Source organism: Strongylocentrotus purpuratus, unplaced genomic scaffold, assembly GCF_000002235.5.
Source record: "Strongylocentrotus purpuratus isolate Spur 01 unplaced genomic scaffold, Spur_5.0 spur5_scaffold_19, whole genome shotgun sequence".
Classification (NCBI taxonomy): Eukaryota; Metazoa; Echinodermata; class Echinoidea; order Camarodonta; family Strongylocentrotidae; genus Strongylocentrotus; species Strongylocentrotus purpuratus.
In genome coordinates, this window is record NW_022145604.1 from 23,215,655 (window position 1) to 23,233,758 (window position 18,104).

An 18,104-nucleotide genomic window follows, 5' to 3' on the forward strand; every position below is an offset into this window, starting at 1 on the left:
AAAAATCGCAACGACTCAGCCAGCCGAAAAGTCGCTCAGTGGGGGGGGGGGGGGGGGTTTAGGTTTTTTTAGGGGGGGTTTACATACATAAAAATACCAAAGGAGGGGGGGGGGGGGGTTTGAACCCCCAAACCCCCCCCCCCCTGCGTACGCCCCTGGATTGGCGGACTTTTGACAACCGTACTGTTACTAAATTTACTCCCTTCAAATTTCAGATTTAGGATATAGTAGTAGATTTCAAAACTGTTCAAAACAATTACTCGCGCACAATTGTTATTTGTGGGAATTGTGTTATGTGTTATTTGTCGTCTAGCTGTGTACCCCAAATTCAGAGGGGCTGAAAATGAAGTCTTTGTTCAAGAACGAAATAAAACACAATTTTTTTGTGCATGTTTTTGTATTCTGCGTCAGATCAGCTTTCCATTTATGTATATTTTGTAATTTTTTTATCGTAATCATGGTAACCATTTTCACTATATTAAATACGGATTGAAGAAGAGTGAATAAAAGCACATTGGCCCAAACAGCACAGGATATTAGATTCATCATCGACATTATGGGTAAATATTCTTCATTTGGGTGTTCTAGTGGGTCTCATTTTTGGATGATGACGTCAGTGTTGAGAAAGTCATACACCTTTCTTCGCAACAAGAACTGTCCGTTTGGCTCTTTTACGCCTGGTGGAAGGAGTGCCACAAAAACTGGAGTATCTGCGCCCTCTACAGTCGTTATTTTGATGCTTACGTCGTGTTCGGTTTCCGGTAAGTCAGCAGTCATATCGGTTTGTACAAAGCCTGGGGAACACTGACAACAACAAGAAACAAAGTATAATGGAATCAAATGCTACGCACATTCTTGGGTTAAGCGTCTGTTTTTACGTTTTTATCTCAGAATCATTCAAGATTTGTTCCCCAATATGATCTCGAAAGGTTAGTTTTGTTTTGCTTTACACGACAGATGTGCATCACGCGAAGTATCCCGAGGAGGTTCACTATAGTTCATGGTATAGAACATGAATTGTTTACTTCTTCCACAAAAATGCGCAACTTAAGAAGAAATTAATTCTTAATTGAAGCTTAAAATGGTTGTCTCTCCTCGTTGTAAGGTGAAACTGTATTTTTTTTTTCATTCAGGAAATATTAAAAAATGGGACATGAAGTGCCGTAAAAGGTCTATGTGGGAGAAGATGCTCGTACACAGAGCTCACACCCACATCCATGCCAGGAGACGAGGAGAGAAACACATGGACTAGCTGAACATGCACGCCCCCCCCCCCCATCACCACCCCTGCACGTTTGCTCCTAGCCAAAAATTTAGGAAGCATGTAATTGTAAACATCTGGTAATTGTAAATATCTTCTTGACTAATTTGTATCTATTTCTTGTCAGCGGACCTTTTTTAACAAGTGCCCCCCCCTAATTTCTGATAGAGAATCCTAGATCTACCATCAAGAGAAGAAAATGTAATGTAGGCCTACAACCCAAATACAACCCTAACCCCATAGCAAAGACACACAAAAACCTGGAACAAATATCCCTGGAGCTAAATTTTGCCCGAGCATCTGTCGCCTGTGCAAAAGTCGGGTCGCCCCTATACTTTATACACGGAATAATCCGTCTGCGTGGAGGAGTTTCTTAACACAAACTATGTTGGAGAGGGATTTGGCAATGCTAGACGTAGTATCACTATTGGTGGAACATAATATCCGCGAACGAAATAGGCAGATTTTTCGGTGTAACCGCCACTGTACTTACCGCATTGACAAGTATATTCTGCCTTGATTCATCTAGTGATATCTTTTCAGCCTGTATCTTTGACAGTAGGATCACCCCGAGTTTACTAACCCCATATGACCATGTTGTCCATCCGTTAGCTGCGTTAGTTTCCGTCTTGCAGCACCTGCAAATGAAAATGCACGTAGTCCCCATAATAGAGGTTAGGTCTGTTATTAGAAACTGAGGATTTCCTCTGGCATAAATTATTGTAAATCAAAGAGAGTACACGTACCTAATGTCGTATCCGGACACCTACCCCCTGGATATCCACCTTCGTATAACCACCCCCAGTCAACTAACCCCTAGGGCAACCACCCTCTAGGACGACTACCACCCAGGAAAACTACCCCCCGGATAACTACCTCCAGACAACTACCCCTAGGACAACCTCCCCCTAAAACAACTAACCCTGGACAACTGCCCACTAGGATAGTTGTCAGGGGGTGGTTGTCCGGGGGGTAGTTGTCCTAGGGGTAGTTTACTGGGATAGTTGTCAGGGGGTATTTGTCCCAGGGGGGAATTCGTCCTAGAGGGTGGTTGCCCTAGGGGGTAGTTGTCTCTAGGTGGTAGTTGTCTGGGGGTAGTTGTCCGTGTGGTAGTTGCCCGGGGGTAGTTGTCCGGGGGTAGTTGTCCAGGGTTAGTTGTCCTAGGGGCTAGTTGTCCTAGGGGCTAGTTTACTGGGGGTGGTTATCCGAGGGTGGATGTCCAGGGAGTAGGTGTCCTAGAACCACCTAATGTATTTGAGTACACTAAGGTCGGAACACACCATGCGTCTTTTTTTAACGTGCGTGACCGAAGCCGCGGTAAGATTGTGGACTTAGCTGTAGCCCAACTTCTGCGATTCGTACATCAGAGGCGTTGTGGTCTAGTGGATGAGTCTACCGACAGCAGATCACAAGGAGTCCCGCCGCAGCACTAATGTCCTATGGCAAGACGTTAAACCACACCTTTGGTCATAAAGGTGGAATATTTTTTTTTACCCAAATTCATGGAATGAATTTGACAATGATTTATCCCTAAAAGATCTAAATAATAGTATACATTCTCAAATGTTATTGAATAATAACTGATGAGTGTCAAAACCCCAGGATCAAAACCGTGTCGATCAGCTAGAGTATGCAATTGTATGCGATTTTCCTCACTTCCGTCACTTCGTGAAAATAGGGATGAGTTAGTGTCCTTTTGTGAGGCATTAATCCCCATAACTGTCAGTTATGACTTAAGAGCGTAGGTACCCCAGTATTTAAGCATAGTAGCATACACATGCTTTAGAAGTTTTGCAAAACAGACACTCGCCAATTATTATTCAATAAAATTTGAAAGTGTATTCTATTATTTAGATCTATTAGGAATAAATCATTGCTAAAATCATTCCATAAATTTGGGTTAAAAAAACTATTCCACCTTCATGACCAACAGTGTACATTTGCCGCTCTCCTCCAAAGTGTTAAATGGGTAGCCGGTAGGATGCGAAAGTTAATGTGGTTTGACGAGCAAGTGTGCGCTTGTAAAATGACGACTGGCCCGAATGCACCCCAGGGAGAAGAGATAACCGATGACCGGCGTAATAATATATCTGTAAAGCGCTTAGACACAACGTTGTAACGATGTATTGGGCGCTGTATAAAAGCAGAATATAATTATTATTTTCCTTCTAACGATCTGCCGTGGGTTCTTTGCACCCTTCTTACATAGTATCGTGCAACTGCCGTGCGATGCGTTACGGCTGCATTATGTCTGTTCGCACCAAATCACAAGACGCCCGTGCGATATCCGCAAGAAGTTCTTGCGGTGTTTGGAAGGAATATAAGCCGCACGTGTCACCTGCAACGTAGTCAGAGGCAGAGAGTATTGGACATGATCAACAGCCACCCACAGGAGTCTGTACGGAAGCTTAAACGTGCAGCGACAGGACAACTTGTTTAACTCGCCAATATGCCTGGTTTTAGTCAAGAAAGTGAGAAGGTGAGTTGTTTAAACTCACAAAGGCGCCTTGTTTAAGTAGAGGAGACGAGAACGCGAGTCGTAAACTTAAAGCACATCAAGTCGCCCAAGGCGCCTGGGCGAACAACTCACCATCTCGCTTTTTGTCTAACCATGGCGCCTTTGAAAGGTATACGAGTTGCCTCATCGCTGCGCGTTTACGCATGCCTACACAAAAATATGTGCATACATGTGTATCGACACTTTGGAGGAGATGTTGCATCGTATTTATTGTTCACAGAGCCATCCCAAATTGACGACCCAGCCTCAAAACCAATCGTAATTAAAAGAAAGCATTGATGTATACTTTAATGGAGGACCAAGATAAGAGGAAATAGGCGAGATGGTTCAGTGGTAGAGTAGTATCTCTCTAACTGGGAGGTCCCGGGTTCGAAACCAAACCAATGGACTAGTGCCCTTTGGTAAGGCTTTAATCCTAATTGTCGAGTCTCTGGGAGAGGTCTTAAACCCGTAGTTTCCCATTACGAGAATACACATGCTTTCTTATGCCTAGGTCACATTTGCTTTTCGGCTAGAAGACGGCGGCCATAGGCCCTCGAAATCGAGAGATACCTGTGGCCGCAGCTTGTTATCGGCCGTATATATTCAGACCCAACGACCGCGGCGGCAAATATGACCTAGGCATTAGCAGTCAGGAAAAACAACCACACCACCAAACCAAATAGAGGTTTTGACTGCCACTACCAAACAGACTGTGGACGTTTTTTGTTTGTTTGTTTGTTTGTTTGTTTGTTTGTGTTGTGTGTTTCTTCTTTTTTTTGGGGGGGGGGGGGGGGGGTCTTTTTCTGAGGGGGAGGGGAATTTTTTTTTTTTTAGACATGTACCCTTGAAAATCTGTAACGGGTACTTGTACGTAGGACGGTTTTGTGAAACGCAGCCCTGGTTCAAATGCTCTATAGTATTTCAATTCTACTTACTCGAGAAATTCATTCATGAGGTCCACAACGTCCTGTTCATCCTTAACTTGTCGAAATCTGTTCCTTATTTCATCAGTTAATTGCTCTCTAAATACGATATATCCTGTTGTGCTCGCTACGTTTACAATCCTAGAAGATAAAAATAGAGCTAGGGAGTCGAATTTTTGATGTTGTATGATATAATACATTAGCTTAATTTACGGAAGGGCTAAGGGGCAATCCCCCTGGCAGATTTTCGACGAACATAAAGAAATTCACTCTTACCAGTAAAAAGAACGTAAGGTATCACTGTAAATCAAGAAATACACGAAGTGTAGGAGATATTGTGGCCTATGCCCCCCTACCCTCCCCCTCCCTCTCCCTACAATGTAAACGAATTATCCAATTTGTAAATGTAGGGAGTTAACGAATTTAAGTTAATGTGAAAGTTAATACAATAATAATAATAATAATAATAATAATAACGGTTTATTTACCCAGGGTAGACACTTCAGTTATGAAACTGCTCTTCCAGCGGGCTGTGCATAACATAATATGTTATTACTACCCTTCTCCAATCTAATATGCTGAGCGCCTAGCTAGAAGGCAGAAGGTCCCATTGTTATAAGTCTTTGGTATGACTCGGCCGGGGTTCGAACCCACGACCTCCCGTTCATGAGGCAGGCGCTCTAACTACTGAGCCACCATGCCAGGTAGAAAAAAGAAACAAAGAAAAAGAATCCTACATTACACCGTACACCAGCAGACATCATTTGTATCATTCACAGTCAAACATGACTAATCGATTTTTTTTTTACAAAGCCCTAATAAAGAATAATTTTGAAGAAAAAAAGACGTACTTTCTACCTCGTTTTCGCAAACAATATTGTGACTCAAATAAATGCCATTACGACATTCTCAACATCAAACAGGACATCGTCATCCCATCTTATAAGGCCTTTTAGCGATTATAGTGTGAACATATTTTTTTCGTTTGTCGTGTTTGGTGTGGAGAGACCTTAAGACAGATGGAAATTTGAATTCCTTAATGTTTAGTACAAGCAAATTGTATTTACCCTGTCTGTGTTTACATGGACAGTCAAACCTGTCTATAGCGACCGCCCAAGGGAAACACAAAAAGTGGTCTTTGAAGGCATGTGGTCTTTGTAGACAGGTTCCTAAAGTACATGTTTCAATGAGAAACCATTTTCAAGGGAAACAAACAATTTGGTCCGTGTAGACAGGTGGTCTTTGTGGACAGGCAGGGGCGGCCGAGCGACTTCCAAAGTGGGGGGGGGGGGGACCAAGAAAAAGGGGCACTTTCTGGAGAAAAAAAGGTCACCTACAAAGGGAAATCTCAAAGCGAAAATATACAATCTTTTAGACATAGGTATATACCCCTATATTGTTATTACATTATCAGGGATGATTTCAATAATTTTGTTTCACTTCATAAACCAAACAAGATATTCCTTAAGCATCATGCTTTGCAGTCGGGTGTAATGGTCTGAAAAATTATTTGCGAGCGAGCGAAGCGAGCAAGGACAATTTTTAATATTTGTGAGATCGCAAAATTTGGCACCGATCAGATTTTAATCGGAGGTTATCGGGGCAGTTATCTGAAGTGAAAAGGAGTATTTTCTCGTACCTGAAAAGGGTCATTACCAGAGAAGGGGCACTTATGGGAAGGGGCTCTTTTTAATGGGGCACTTATCATTAGGAAAAGAGGCACTTATTAGAAAGGAAAAGGGGCATTGGTTGAAAGAAAATGGACACCGATCAGATTTTAAAGGGGCATTATCGGAGGTTAAGGGGGCACTTATCTGAAGTGAAAATGAGTAACTTCTCGTACCTGAAAAGGGCAATTTGCCAGAGGAGGGGCACGTATGAGAAGGGGAAGGGGCTTTTTTTTAATAGCACACTTATCATTAGGAAAAGGGGCATTTATTAGAATTGAAAAGGGGCACATGTGAAAATATAAGGTGCGCTTATCCGAGTTAAAATGGGGGTAGTTATTAAAAGGGGTAGGGGCACTTATTATCAGAGGTGAAGTGGGCACTAATCAAAAGTGAAAAGAGGCCCTTCTCGTACCTGAAAATGGGCACTTACTAGAGATTGAAAAGGGCACTTATGAGAATGGAAATTGGACACTTATTGCAAAGGAAAAAGGTAACTTGTCGAAGAAATAGGGGCACTTGTCAACGTAAAAGGGGCGTTATTCAAATGTACAGAGGGGCACTTTTCCTAGGTAAAAGGGGGCACTTTTCGGGTGCTTGAAAAGAGGGGGGCACTGTGCTCCCCTGCCCCCCCCCCCGGGAGGGCCGCCTCTGGTGGTCACTAAAGCAGGATTGACTGTATTAGGATAAGAATGTTGCATAAAAAACATACCTTCCACCTGAACGCACCAGGGGAATGAGACTCTGGCAGACGGATATGAGCCCAAAGAAATTTGCCTCCATGACGCGGAATCGCTTCTCATAAAACGAAATGTTTTCTTTCTGTAAAACAAGGTTAGTGAAAATGACTAAGTCTAAACCGGCGTAGATCTCTCCATCTCTATATTGAAATGAACGGCAGACTGTTGTACGCTGAATGGGCCTTGGCGGGGGGGGGGGGGACCCGGGGATCTGGCGCGGGCGAGTTGGTTCGTGCGTCTCTGGTCTCTCTGGGAGCGGACATGTGTAGAATTTGATGCACGTTGATGATGGTCCATTATTTAATTTATACTGGGAATCTCGCTCAACAAGCCTAGCTTTTCTGAAATTCCCTTTTTTTCCCCTCTCAGTTAAATCAAGCAATTTAAAATATGTTGTTTAATTCTCAAACATAAATGTACTTTGTAAACTTATTTGATTACGAACATACTTGTCAGTTTTTCGTTACTTGTATAATTCACTTGTTCTATTATATATTGTATTACTGTATGGTTTATATATGTCATTTAATTTGTGGATATTTGAGTGGAAAATAAATAAATCAAATCAAATCAAATCAAATCAAATCAAACGAAATACAATTGATGCTAGATGCAGGGGACTCTCAGGCCAGGTAGTACCGAGTCAAATGAGCATTATTTAAAGTTACCTGATTCCAGAAGTTTACATAAAATTCACTCATTTTGCTGACTCAAATCACTCACTGCATAGATTATGTCATTAACTCTTATCCTTGCAATCCCCCCAGTGCCAAATTTATAACGAGATAATCGGATTAACGCGATGGTACTACCAATAACGCGTGCAAAACACTAGGCACAGCCCAATGGGCATGAACAATAACTGCTATTACGAATGCGTGCAATCATGCAAGAAGCAGAGTAGCAGTAGCTTGTTCCCATGTACAAAGCACGATAACAATAGCGTGCATGCAGCCTTATGGCAGGCTATGAGTTAATCGGTTCGCTAACGGTTGGGGGATGAACTCTCCTGACGTGTCACTTTAATGACGCTCACTAAAAAATGTTTTGTTTTTTAAGAGGTTTGCAAGACATAGCAACAATATGTGTTTTCGACCTGCCTTTGGCCTTTTGCTTTTTGAAATAGAAAAATGACTGGCCTCGAGGCAAGGAATGTTATAATCATCCATGTCATTTGAGTACCTGGGTAAAGTGGTTTATAGCATAAATTTCCACTTATTGCCGTTTTCCTATTAAAGACAAACTTGAGTTCTGGTTAAACAACAACAAAAAAAAATTCTCACAGAATCAAACGAAACTTACACTGAATGTTCAAGATTACAAATAAATGTCATTTGCCAAACAATTTTGGTAGAAAATGTATACTGGCTGAGTAATGAGCATAGAAAGATAAGGAAATCAAGGTAAGTAGGCCCGACACCATTTGTGTAGTCCCATATACATCTGTCTGTGTACAAAATAAATATAAAATGCCAACCTAACGGTGTATCAATACCAGCATTGTTGACTAGAACATCAATTCCACCATGTTCCTTTTCCAGATGATTCCGAATCTTCTCAATGCTGGATTGATCAGTGACGTCAAGAAGATGAAACTTGGGATCGAGTCCCTCTTTCTGGAGGAGCTCAATAGCGGCTAGGCCACGCCCTTCATTGCGTGCAGTCAAGTAAACCACGCCATCTTGTCCAAAATGGCGGCAAAGAGCTCGAACAATCTCCAGACCAATACCCTTGTTTGCGCCTGTCACCTATACCAGAAGAAAATAACGATGACATTTGCTTAGCGGTCGGTTAGTTGTTAAGTCAGCGCGGATGTCACACTCGAGTATTTTATGGAATAGGGCTGGATCCAGATTTCCGATAGCGTTAGCCGACATAACCTGGCTATATTCATCTTTATGTCGGACTTTAACAAGCATGCTTGGTAAAATGCATAAAAAAGTAAGTCTTGCTGTAGTATTAAAGATACACTTAAACTTCATGGCCACATTAGAAATATATAAGTGTAGATGTGATGACATACATTGTGGGCTAGCGCGAGCCTAGCTAGCAAACCTTTCGGTGCTGGCGGTTTTGTATATTAATACCCCTCTCCGATACGTCGTACCGTTTTATGCAATTTGCAGTGGATTAACATTGAGGACCATTTTATAAACATTTATCCATATTTTCACATAGACTTAGCATTATACATACATGTATAATTTAAAGCAGAAGCAAAAGTCCAGCATGTTAGTCCGGCACGTAGAGCTTGTTTGGAACATGTTAGTCTAGTCTGACTGACCAACGATTACGTTAGTCCAGCATGTTAGTCCGGCACGTAGAGCTTGTTTGGAACATGTTAGTCTAGTCTGACTGACCAACGATTACGTTAGTCCAGCATGTTAGTCCGGCACGTAGAGCTTGTTTGGAACATGTTAGTCGAGCCTGAATGACCAACGATTACGTTAGTCCAGCATGATTGACAAGCAAATGCTAGTCAAGATGAGCACCGTTATGACTAACATTTGGCTTGTCAAGCAGTTAGTCCGTCCAAGAAGTTTTAAGAGATGGAGTCCTATCTAGCTCATTCCCTTTGTACCATTTTCGATGCCGCCAGGATAAAATATGTCAGGCATGTGCTTAAAGGGATAGTTAAGTTCTGTTTTCAGATCGCAAATGCCTTCAAAGTGCATGGTTATTGCTCTTATTCTTATCTATGACATTTCTAGTGACCTTTTGGGACTTAAAATTGCTAAAAAGGTAATTTTAGAGCCAATACGATCACACCAATTCAGCTCCACTTTTAGAAAAATACGGTGACCATTAATTAATTAATTGAAAACACCCATGGGCCGGCTGATTGTGCGTAATATAACCAACACGAAAAAGCCAACAAAAAAGCCAACATCGGCATTGGCTGAAATACAACGCGAAAGGCGCTATTTTTTTTTGCAACGGCTTTCAACGGCTGGTTCAAATTATCTAATATTTGTGGTGGTACACAAGTATTAGAAATCGTTATGTTTATCGATATTTCAGCCGTCTCTGAACCGATTTTGATCAAACAAAGATGATTTTGTCATTTAAATTGTATGTTCTTTCAAATTTGACATTCAGTTTTTCATTATCTCACAATTTTTTTTTTGAGAAGCGCCCTCTGCAACAGAACTCGGCTATCCCTTTAACTGGATCTTTCTTGCAGATACGTAGATAAAATATTCCTACCTAGCGGCAAACTAAAGGGCAACTTTCAAAGGGAAATATGCTTTTGTAATGATAACTACTTTTCGCTACCACTCGTCTGATAATACGAGCAGTACACAGTGTTTACCTTTACAGGAGGCAAGCGAAAAGAAATGGCGCAAAACCTCCTGAAATATTATTCAAAATTACTCGACTGGGCATGTGTGGGCACTAATCTGACATATGACATCATAAAGAACGGTATATGAACAAATTCCCTTTTTATTTTCGTGAGCCGGTAATCGGAAAAGTGTCAAATTGCAGGTTTTAGGACCGTAACATTTTACTATTTTTCACAAAGTAAAGCTGCTATCATACAATATGTAAGCAAATTTCTTTACACAATTAGGCTTTTTCAATTCATATTTATCATCTGTTCGATTTTACCCTTGTTAGTCCAAATAAAAAGAGAAATATTAAGGACATTTCTTTGTGAACAAAATCACTACTCAAGCTTTCCAATGGCATTGGCGGCTTCGAACCTCGGACATCAAAGGTAACAGCACACCAGTAGATTCTATTGTGTTGCTTTTGTGCAACCATAGAAAACAGCAGCTGCTTGGAATAATTTGTTGCCAGTTGGGTCTCCAGCTCTTAAAACTCCTTGGTCCGTCAGAGTTTAAACTAGTCCATTCAAATGTATAAGCTAGTCCAGCGAGCATGACTAATATCGTAGTAGTCCATCAGTTAATAGTCTAGCAGAACTGACTCGCTTTCACGTTTGTCCAGCAGGAATATGACCAACACCCATGTTTACTTTAGTAGTCAAGATGGGCACCGTCTGAACTAGCGGCATTTTGCTAGTCCAACAGGCCAATTTTAGTTGTCAGTGTATAGTATTTATGGATGAGCGCGGCCAGACCACCATGCAGGAATGCATAGCACATTATGGCAACATTTTAATACTCAACCCGTCTCAACGCAGTTGGCTCTATCGTCCAAATTTAGATAAAAACTGAAAAGCTTAGTTTTTTTAATTTTATTTAACGAACATTTATCTGTCATCTCCTTGGCAATGTATACAAAATAGTTTTTCCTGGTGGTCCCCATTCTTTTCTGACAACAAAACATGAGGGACATTTGATATGATGCCCCCCCCCATGAAAAATCGGGGGGGGGGCGACGTGTCCCACCTGTCCTCCTCCCCCCCCCCGGTTTGACACCCATTGGGTGGTACTAATAGGTTACGTGAAGTAATACAGTACAACGATTCATAATATTTACATTAAAACAAGTATCATTATAATCTAGATACTTACCACTGCTACTCGTACCGACATGATGACTCGTGTATAGTGATCGTTCATACAGCATTGTACATCAATCTAATGGCTAAACGATTGATCTACTAAGTCCATAATTGAACTCTATATATCCGGATAAATGGCATTACAATGTGTTTCCTGTTTGACGTGTAGCCTCGATAAAAGACTTCGCAAATGTTATACATGCATGATTGAGTCGGCGATATCTATCAGATATACAAAGATGCAAAAATATGTATAAATGATTTAGGCGATATATATCAATTCTAAAAATTTCAAAAAAATGTATGACTCGGGATGGTCTTTACTTACTAGAGGACATACACTAATAAACTCTTCAATATGTATTTTAGTAGTGCCCCAAGGGTGAAGGCACTAGGGAGGAAAACAGGGAGTAATCGGTCACTACGTCGTAATCAATATGCTTTCCGTAATACCTAAGGTAACCTGTTTACGATTCGATTCGATTCGATTTTTATTTGCTCCTGAAAATTTGAAAATCGTGCCGGCCGATAATTCGCTCAGCCCCCCCCCCCCCGGAAACACCACTGGTGTCCAACAATTTTTCACAAAATAACTAAACTTTCTATCGTGCAAAATGTTTGACTCCGGAGAGTCTTTGCATTTAATATGCTTTCCATAATACCTAAGGTAACCTGTTTACGATTCGATTCCATATGGTGTTTTAATTATTATGATAATCAGAAAGGTGTGATTGTCGTGCACTAATCCAGAAGCTAAGGTTACCTGCTTACAACTCTATTCCGTATGGTGTTTTAATTATTATGATAATCAGAAAGGTTTGATTGTCATGCACATAATCAAGAACCCAACGTAACCTGTTTCTAATTTATTTATTTTTTTGCTCCCGAAAATTTGAAAATCGTGCCGGCCGATAATTCGCTCAGGCCCCCCCCCCCCTGGATCCACCACTGGTGTCTAACAATTTTTCACAAAATAACTTAACTTTCTATCGTGCAAAATGTTTGACTCCGGAGAGCCTTTGCATTTTAGAGTACCTAGATAAAATGCTTTCCATAATACCTAAGGTAACCTGTTTACGATTCGATTCCATATGGTGTTTTAATTATTATGATAATCAGAAAGGTTTGATTGTCATGCACATAACCAAGAACCCAACGTAACCTGTTTCTAATTTATTTATTTTTTTGCTCCCGAAAATTTGAAAATCGTGCCGGCCGATAATTCGCTCAGGCCACCCCCCCCCCTCCCCCTGGATCCACCACTGGTGTCCAACAATTTTTCACAAAATAAATTAACTTTCTATTGTGCAAAATGTTTGACTCCGGAGAGTCTTTGCATTTTAGAGTACCTAGATAATATGCTTTCCATAATACCTAAGGTAACCTGTTCACGATTCGATTCCATATGGTGTTTTAATTATTATGATAATCAGAAAGGTTTGATTGTCGTGCACTAATCAAGAACCTAAGGTTACCTGCTTACAACTCTATTCCAAATGGTGTTTTAATTATTTTGATAATCAGAAAGGTTTGATTGTCGTGCACTAATCAAGAACCTAAGGTTACCTGCTTACAACTCTATTCCAAATGGTGTTTTAATTATTACGATAATCAGAAAGGTTCGACTGAAAAATTGCCATTTGGAGATTCGCATAGATGTAGTGATCCATCTTCTTTTTCTTCATCGGTAAATGCTACTTAATACAACGAAGATTACGCACTGCAGTGTGGTGTGTGCCATGTCCAAAATGTAGGCCTCAATCGAGGTGAAAAATATATATATACAGTGATGTGCTGTTAAAAACGTGGACAGCGATGTGCTGCCATCAGTTGGACGCTTCCTTCAATGCCCTTTTAAAGCCATCCAGAGAAAGGAAGTTTGCAGGGTCCTTCTTGAGGTTGTTCCACTCTCCACTAGTACGAGGGAAGAAGGATGAGAGGAAAGTCTGGTTGTTGCAGTAAGGTGTCCAAAAGCGAGAGCTGTGTCCCCTGGTGCGTGATGATGATTCTGTTAAGAACTGGTTCCAGTTAACGTCAACCATGTCATATCTGAATCTGATCCTGCAGAGCATTGACAGTCGTTGCTGCTGACGCTACTTTCTAGAGAATGCCATTGGTGGTCTCTCAGTAACGACGTTACACTGGATCTTCGACCATAGGTACTGGTGACAAAGCGGGCACTGCTTCTCTGGACCTGCTCAATTTTCTTGATGTTCCGTTGAATGTGGGGATCCCATGCTGCAGGAGCGTATTCAACAATCGGTCTCACATAGGTCTTGTAGGTGGTAGTTTGGTCAATGAATTGTGACGTAGTACGTCGATAACTCTCCCATTTGCCGAACAAAAATATCACTAATTTCCTTTTTTGTTCTCGTAGTTCCTTCTCCCTTATGGCACTACTTCAAATATATTAAAGACAGTATATTATTATGGGTCCTCTAAAAAGTATAGACCCTCCTGAGCCATGATTTTTTGAAGGAAAACAAAAATTAGTCATTTTATTCGTTGGAACAGATGGGAGAGTAGTCCGGCACTATCACATTGACATTACCGCTTCAGCCAATTTAGTGCCCATACGTAAAGCGATTAGTACTTTCGAAAATCCATACCTTTCTCATATTTAGTCAGATTTAATTGAAACTTTCATCAGTTTGCTTCTCTGATTTATTTGCTTTCTTTTAGAGTAGTTGACTATTTGGGTAGGATTTTCCTGTAAATAAAGCAAACATCGATCGTGCAGCTGGCTAACATGCACATGTGCTGTGCGCTATTAGCCTGCACATAATACTACTAAAATAGGCCCATATAGCGAGACAAGATGTCGAAAGCTCTGACTGGTGTTCCGACATGTTGTATGCATGTGTCAGCTTTTTGTTTAAAGGTAAAGACCAGTATTGGAAACGCCCCAATTTCAAAAAATGATATGGAAGCTCTCATTACCAATCATGTGAAAGAATATGTTTTTGACTAATACATGATGATAAAAAATTTGCCGGGAAACCGCCTACTAATTCATATATTTGGTAAATTTGTTTCTCTCATGGTCTGTGAGAAATATAGGGTAGTCCCATATACATCTTTCTGTGTATAGTGCTTGTAATTTTACGAAGAATGGGCTAAATTTATTATCATTTTGATGATTCCAGAACCTTGCAGATGCTAGATGCTAGATGATCAACCTTTTCTGATCGATTCCACAACGTTTCTTTCACAATGCAATCGCATGACCATAACTGGTCTTTACCTTTAATTGTACATGGTAGTTTCTGTCTTCATTAAACCAATTGTAATGTGTACATGTAGGTTGCAGACAGATACGTTACCTTGCACATGGTTACATTCAGGTCTTTTCTTCAAACAAATGTTCATGATAACTTAATCATAATTAATACGATAAGAAAGAAAACATATACACTCTTTGGATACAGATATAGTTTGTCTTTAATCGTTTCTAAAACTGTTTGCAATATATATTTTGTAGAAAGTTTTATTTAACAGGCCCTATACATTTATTACTGCATCACCATCCATGTACTTGGTTACATATCATGTCAAGATATCAAAGGCTCTCTTCACGTGAAGAGAATAAAACAAAAGCACATATGAAGTTTAAAATTAAAAAACCCTGCTTGTTTTGTGTATTCTTTATAATGTTGTGAACTTGTGTTTTTATTTGCATAATTTTGCATGTGGTATGAGGGGACAGCTTTGGGAAACTTGAATTTAAGTTATGCTGTTATTTTCTTATTGCTTTTATTTATTTCATGCAATAATGAACAATTACTGAAGGAGATGTAACATGTGCAACAGCTACGTTGTATATCAACTCTAGTGGAAATAATTACCTTTATTTATTGAATCATTTTTGTATAAATGTAAAATATATCAAAGATGACAGGACAACTCTGGGAAATTTTAATTGAAGCTATACTGTTATTATTTCCTCCCCTATCTCATTCATTTTATATACTAATGAACAATTGGACCTACCACAAGGGAATGTAATACGTACAACAGCTTTGATTTAACTCTCATGTAAATAATAACCTTCATTGCTTTGTATATACATTATACAGAGCAACTGCGAACAATTATCATTTTCAAGGGTATGCTGATGAATCATAAAACTATGTGTGGAACTGAACAGTGAAAATTTAGTCCATCGAATAATAAGGAACAGTTTGCTTTACGTGACACTGATTCTTGGGGTTAGCAAATACTATGAAGTATGGTGGCTCCTAAGGGAAACGCAAACGCAAAATTTGACGTATACCTATGCAACAAATTTTTAGTTTTGTACATCCAAGACGTGAAAATCCACAAAATTGACGTATACCTTTGCTTGGTAACTTTTTCGTTTTTCTGTACTCAATGGCCCTGAAGGGACACGCAGACTTGAAAATCTGCGTCCGATATTCACGTCTGCGTCTCCCAAAAGGGACACGCAGACATGAATATTGGACGCAGATTTTTTTTCTACGTCTTGGACGTAAAAAGACAATAAAGCCTTTAATAACGTCAATTTTGTGATTCACGTCTTGACGTGAAAATCCACAAATTTGTTGCATAGGTAAACGTCACATATATACGTCTGCGTCGGCCCAAAAGGGACACGAATATTGGACGCGAATTTTTTTCCAGTAAGTTGATCACCATGAAGATAAGCGCACAAGGATTTGTCTGCCCCTAGTTACTGATAAAGGGATTACCAACTGGTTTCTCATACTCAGTCCAGATTCACAGTCTTCTAATTGCAGATCCTACATCTATACTTATTCAGTGTAATAACCATGTGAATAAGCCTTTTAGGCATATCCAGTATATGCAATGTATCCCTTAGGCTATTACATGGCATAAATGTCAAGTAAATATGATACATTATAATAATGATAATAATAATAATAATAATAATAATAATAATAATAATAATAATAATAATAATAATAATAATAATAATAATAATAATAATAATAATAATAATAATAATAATAATAATAATAATAAATAAAACCGTTACTTATAAAGCGCTTACCACCGAAGTCTCTAAGTGCTATACACACAAAATAGACTGATATACAATTACATCTTATACAAAACTAAAAATGCAAACAAACATACAAATTACAATACATATGGAATACACGTCAAAGTGAACAGAGTTAAAGGGATCCGGTAACTTTGTCTCAGATTCTGAAAACATATTCTGGATTTAGCTCATGATGCAATGATAATTATAAACCTTTAGGTCAGTCAGGAACCCCGTGACTTTTACAAGCCGATCGCCCGTCTGATTATCAAGATATTTATGATTGGAATTACAAATTTTGAAAACCGTTCGCCTGACGGTTTTCATAACACTACAGTCTATTGGGGAAAACGAGTATGGTAAAACCGGTCACTCAAAGATTTTTTATTTTTTTGAGGCACTTCTTGATCATTTTGAAGCGCAATTTTTTAGGGCTTCAATATTACATCATATCACAGACACTGATAACACGTAAGGCCGTGTATCTCAGATTTAACATTGTTAAACGATCCCTTTAATTAATCATTGAACGCAATTTGGAATAAATGTGTCTTGAGACTAGTTTTGAATAGGTTAACGGTTTGACAGTTTTTTACATTTAAAGGTAATCTGTTCCAAAGTTCAGCAGAAGCTTTGAGTAAGGAGCGATTACCATAAGAAAGAGTTGACACAGAAGTAGGTACGAGGTTTAATTGTGAAGATGAGCGTAAACTGCGTGAGGGTTTGTATTCCTCGATTAATTCTTGCAGATAAATTGGTGCCAATTCATGAATGCATTTATAAGCTAAAACTAAGATTTTGTACATAATGCGGTACGTCAATACAGATGAATTATAAAAGTAAAATGACGAATAGAGCGGAAAATCTGTGCCAGGTAAAACGAAGTATAGTGGTAAGAATATCTGAGGTAAAAGTGCTGGAGCCGAGGTAACAATGTCAGTGGTAAAAATATCAGGAGTAAATAGCCTTTGACAATTTTACATCTGACATTTTTTTACATCTGATATTTTTGTCCCTGACATGTTTCCTTGTAACTCCGCATTCCATCTCCGACACTTTTACGTTGAACACTTTTACCTCACCCCAAAGAATCAATAAAGGTACTCTGAAAAATTAGATGTATTCATGCACTTTGATGTACAATATTCCTTACGAAAGTGTACAAGAGATATATATATATATATATATATATATATATATAAATCAGGATATTCTTGGCATGATGTAATGGCTTTAGCATGACATGGGAGCAGCAATTTTCTTGAAAATGTGACGTACCAGGGGTAGTTGTACGGCTCGGTGTAAAAATGTCAGTGGAAAAAATGTCAGAGGTAAAAATGTCAGAGGTAAAAATGTCAGAGGTAAAAATGTCAGAGGTAAAAATGTCAGAGGTAAAAATGTCAGAGGAAAAAATGTCAGAGGTAAAAATGTCAGAGGTAAAAATGTCAGAGGTAAAAATGTCAGAGGTAAAAATGTCAGAGGAAAAAATGTCAGAGGTAAAAATGTCAGAGGA

The 18,104-nt window shown here is 39.5% G+C and overlaps 1 protein-coding gene across 1 annotated transcript; it reads right to left on the bottom strand.

Annotated features, from left to right (window-relative positions):
• Positions 1-594: 594 nt before the first annotated feature.
• On the bottom strand, positions 595-7,134 carry LOC581622 (carbonyl reductase [NADPH] 1-like). The gene is made up of 3 exons (XM_030989855.1): positions 7,064-7,134; positions 1,755-1,899; positions 595-804 (listed from the first exon to the last, which is right to left on the bottom strand). The coding sequence occupies exons 1-3, from the start codon at positions 7,132-7,134 to the stop codon at positions 595-597; spliced, it is 426 nt and encodes a 141-aa protein (XP_030845715.1).
• Positions 7,135-18,104: the final 10,970 nt, after the last annotated feature.

Coding starts and splice junctions, on each gene's coding strand:
- LOC581622 (XM_030989855.1), bottom strand. CDS start 7,134: ATGGAGGCAAATTTCTTTGGGCTCATATCCGTCTGCCAGAGTCTCATT. Junction 1,900..7,063: donor CTGGTGCGTTCAGGTGGAAG/GTATGTTTTTTA, acceptor TTTCATTTGCAG/GTGCTGCAAGACGGAAACTA. Junction 805..1,754: donor AGAATATACTTGTCAATGCG/GTAAGTACAGTG, acceptor TGTTGTTGTCAG/TGTTCCCCAGGCTTTGTACA.